Below are 4218 nucleotides of genomic sequence, written 5' to 3'. Positions count from 1 at the left end.
CGCCAGGTCCGTTGTTGTCACTGTGTTACACCAACTTTAGTTGGTCTATCGAATTCCGTGACTCTCCTGAGGGGCTGCCCGCGGGACTGCCTGTATGGAAATTACTGTTTCACTCGGGAATTACACGAATTGTCCAAATCCTTTTAAATACATAATAGAACATGCCATCTATCTATCTATGGCTGTAGCATGGACGAAGTTGCGAGTAAAAGTAACTTTAGTTTGTCTTTATTTCCATACGGGCAGTCCGTGTGAGACTAGCATTCATGACGCCTACATTTCTGTACTACAAAACTACAAATATAAATACTTTACTTTAGCTATAAACTCCTTTTATAACTCTATGATAAACTCACCGAAAACAGAGGTGGTTTTAAGGAGCTGAAACCCAATTCTCCGCTGTGGGAAGACTCTGAAACCACCACCTTTTGTGTAAAATATAAAAATTTATTATATTTTACATCTATCCACTACTTACTAGACCAGTCGTGGTTCCCAAAGAGGGGGAAACCCAAACGTTTTTATTTCCAGGGAGCTAAATGATAATTAGGAACTAAATGGTTAATTCCGCGGAACTTAGACATGTACACAGTACACCAACCACGAAGGGACTCGAACCCTCAATCTTCTGATTCGAAGTCAGACGCCTTATCCATTAGGCCACGTGGTCCTCGCTAAGAAATGATGTAACTTGTTGTGCTATAGGTCAGTGGTTCTCGACCGGTGGTCCGGGGACCAACAAGTGGTCCTTGAGGGGGTTCCAAGGGGTCCCCAGCTAAATGATGGAGAGTTGGTAACCCTCTTGAGAGTGTAAAATGAAATCTTGAGGTTAACTTTAATTACTGGTACTCAAGAAAATTATTGTTAAACATCTGCATGCATTACTTAATTTACAAGAAGTCTATACGACTAGATAATGTAGAAGAATTGTTATTTTTGTGAACATTTGCCTCTCCTAACGTATAGCCTCGGAAACCCAGACGTTTTTATTTACTCCTAACGGTACCAACATCAATACAGCATGGAATTGTGGACAAAATATGTGGACAAAATAACGACAACTATACGTTTTGTGTCTGAGAGGCTAAATGTTATCAAATAGTGGTCCATATGGCTCAAATGCTGACTAAATAATGGACCTTGATATATGAAAAAGGTTGAAAACCTGGTGGTATATATGAACACTGAGCAACTACAAACACAGTGGTTCTCAAAGTGGGGTCCGGGGGACCCCAGGGGTCCTTGAGGGGGCTCAGGTTTAGGGGGGTTGGAATATGTTGTTGATTGTTAGTCAAAAGTGAATTTATTTAGCATCACAGTCAGTTTAACCACTTGAACCCCATAACATAGGGTTCAAATTGTGAGGGGAATAGGATTTGAAGCCTAAACATATGGTACCACAATGAAAACAATGTGTAAAGCCAAGATTGATTGAACATTTTATTCGCAGTTTGTGGAATGGGTACAGAATAAGACCAGAAAAAGCACTAAGACTTGTTTACATCAGGGTCCTCATTTTCAATTCATCAGAAGTTCAGAACATTTAAAGATGTAGCCTATAAATATACACTTCTATGCAAAAAAGTAAATCATCATTATACAGTTACAAAAAGGGAAAAAACACAGTAGCCTATATGGACAGTATATATGTTTTATTGCCCCCCCCCCCCCGGCTTTTTTTTACAGGTGCCAGTTTCACATTGCCCATAAGTGCACTTTGAGAGCGGTTTTGAAGGAGTCTAGGAATTCACATTTCTTAACGGCTGTTGGTAGGGCATTCCACATTTTAGTGGCATAGGAGGAATTTAACACATGCCGCATCACAGTATTACGTTATACTGTAGGCCTACATTATACCCCCAGAAGAGAGAAGACTAGAATATATTTTCACATCACACCGACACCGTTGATATTATCCATTATGTTACCCAGCCTTATTAGTTAGGAAACTTCGCGAAATGTGTGGCAAAAAAAAAAATTGCTTAAAGATAGTGTATATCTTTCTTCACAAATGTGTTCATGAAGGTGTCTGTCTACCATCACCTCTCAATTTGTTCCAACCCAACTCCCTTGGGAAACTTTGTGACAGCTGCTGAAAGTTGGGGTAGGCCTACCATTAACAACCATCCATCCATCCCTTCACCTATCCATCCATCCATCCATCCCTTCACCTATCCATCCATCCACCCATCCTCGGAGGATTTCAACTGCATCGTTCTGTGTGGGTATGACAGGGTGCAGAGAGAGAGAGAGAGAGCGAGAGAGAGGACGTGTGGTAATGTAATGTAATGTCCTTCTATCTATGTCTCTCTTTCATGTGGAACTCTGTAAGCTACCTGGGTGTCTCTTGGCCTGTTCTGTCTTCTAAAAGGGACTCATGTGTCAATGCTTTTACAAGTAACTAACAAGTCTCGACCGCTCACCCATTTATCAAAATGTATGTTCACAAATAGCAGTGGCCTTTTAACCTCCCACCTACATCGTCCCCTTTCATCATAAGCGTCATTGTTTTACTCTGAGGAAGGTTCGATTTAACCTTTCTTACACTGTCAAGATGAACCATGAGGTGTTGCATTAATATGTTGCTTTTTGTATGTGTGTATGACGCCTGAGATTCGAACTCAGGACTCCCGCGTGAAAGTCAAACATCTTAACCACTATTAGCCACTATGTCCATTTTGCCTCAGGGTTTCCTCTGGGTGCCGTCTCTATTCATTTATACTCTAAGCTCAGGGTCTTTCAGTTACTCTGCTATAAGTCATACAGTCCTTTATTACATTTGACCTGTAGAGACGTGATGCCATTAACGGTTACATTGTATTTCTGTCGTTGAACATCAGAATGACATTCCTGTTTGGCCTTTATAGGCTTCGTAAACACAAGGTGCACAGGGCAGATAGGACGTGGAAATAGCCCAACGATAATCTCTACAAGATCAAAACGTGTCATGATGTGACGGTGCGTTCTACTCCTGAACGGGGAAGTAGATGTATTAGACAGAGAGAGAAAAGAAGAAGCGACACTCAGTCTGAGCTACACAGCCACCGAGAAGACAGCTAACACAATCTGTTAAACTAACGTATTCTGTAACAGAATGATGGATACCATGCACACGGAGACTCAGAAGGGATTCATTCTCGCAGCAGAAGCGGTCCTGAGCCTCGTCGTTCTCATCTGCTACGCCGACTCGTGGTACGGCTCGATCTTCATGCCCGCCGGCGCCATGATCTTCTCCGCCGGCCTTTTTGTGATCTTCACGACGAAGCTGGACCGGCGCTTCCTCGGAAGGGTCCACTGGCTCTGGATCGATCTCCTCCGCGTCGTCGTCGACGGCGGGTACTACCTCATCTCCTCTCCCGTCATGCTGTACGACTTTGATCGCATGGACAGCGCCGGCCTCGCAGGCGCCATGTTCGGTCTGACCGCCAGCCTCGTGTACGCCTACGACACGTACGCCATCGTCCTGCAGCTGAGGAGTCGACGGAACGCAGCTGCCCGCGTTTAAACTCGGAACGCAGAGCGTATACACGAGCCAAAGGACACACGGCGTATCCTCGTCAAGAAGAAAACATTGAAAGACCGAATAAAGAGTCACCGGAGACAACTGTCACGCAGAGGGGAAGGTGGACATTAAAACAAACGTTCACCGGAGACAACTATCACGCAGAGGGGAAGGTGGACATTAAAACAAATGTTCACCGGAGACAACTATCACGCAGAGGGGAAGGTGGACATTAAAACAAACGTTCACCGGGGACAACTATCACGTTAGAGTAGAAGGTGGACAATAAAACAAACAGATCATAATAGCCACAGTTCTGGTCTCAAAAGAGGTCATGTCAGAAAGACCAGGATGCCGTAGCCAACAACATAGTAAAATACTCAGTGTTCATTTAACCAAAAGGAGCTCTGGGTATTGTACTGTGAATCATGCAGTGGAATGTGATGTACGTAACTCAGGATGTGGCCGAAGTCTTTTTGTCCTGCTATATGACTAAATCTTACTGTAAATTAGGATTAGGCTCTACAACGTTAATTGTTATACCTTTCAATCTGGGTTAGAATCTGTGTTCATTGTAGATGAACATGAATCTTACATTATGATCTTAAAGGCTTTCTTTTGTCCTATTGTTGTTTGTGTATTAGCAAATGTCCAAGGCATAGAATTTTTTCTAAAACATTATGAACTGTTCAATAAAAGTTTATTCAGTTTGTGTC

The 4218-nt window shown here is 42.9% G+C and overlaps 1 protein-coding gene and 1 long non-coding RNA gene across 2 annotated transcripts; both read left to right on the top strand.

Moving 5' to 3' along the window:
- Window positions 1-3051: 3051 nt before the first annotated feature.
- LOC310861902 (proteolipid protein 2-like) lies at window positions 3052-3600 on the top strand. Its single transcript, XM_083769638.1, has one exon. It carries the CDS (start codon window positions 3095-3097, stop codon window positions 3503-3505), a length of 411 nt encoding a protein of 136 aa, XP_083625764.1. The 5' UTR covers window positions 3052-3094; the 3' UTR covers window positions 3506-3600.
- A 99-nt stretch (window positions 3601-3699) lies between these two features.
- LOC310865606 lies at window positions 3700-4218 on the top strand. Its single transcript, XR_014569839.1, has 2 exons — window positions 3700-3745; window positions 3974-4218. It is a non-coding gene; the product is annotated as an uncharacterized lncRNA (long non-coding RNA).

Source organism: Protomyctophum parallelum (assembly GCF_964188405.1).
Source record: "Protomyctophum parallelum genome assembly, chromosome: 1".
NCBI lineage: Eukaryota > Metazoa > Chordata > Actinopteri > Myctophiformes > Myctophidae > Protomyctophum > Protomyctophum parallelum.
Note: the sequence above shows the minus strand (reverse complement) of the source record. Positions and strands in the feature narration are given on the sequence as shown.

Bases quoted from the DNA above. Each gene is read 5' to 3' on its own strand.
- LOC310861902 (XM_083769638.1), top strand. From the start codon at position 3,095: ATGATGGATACCATGCACACGGAGACTCAGAAGGGATTCATTCTCGCA.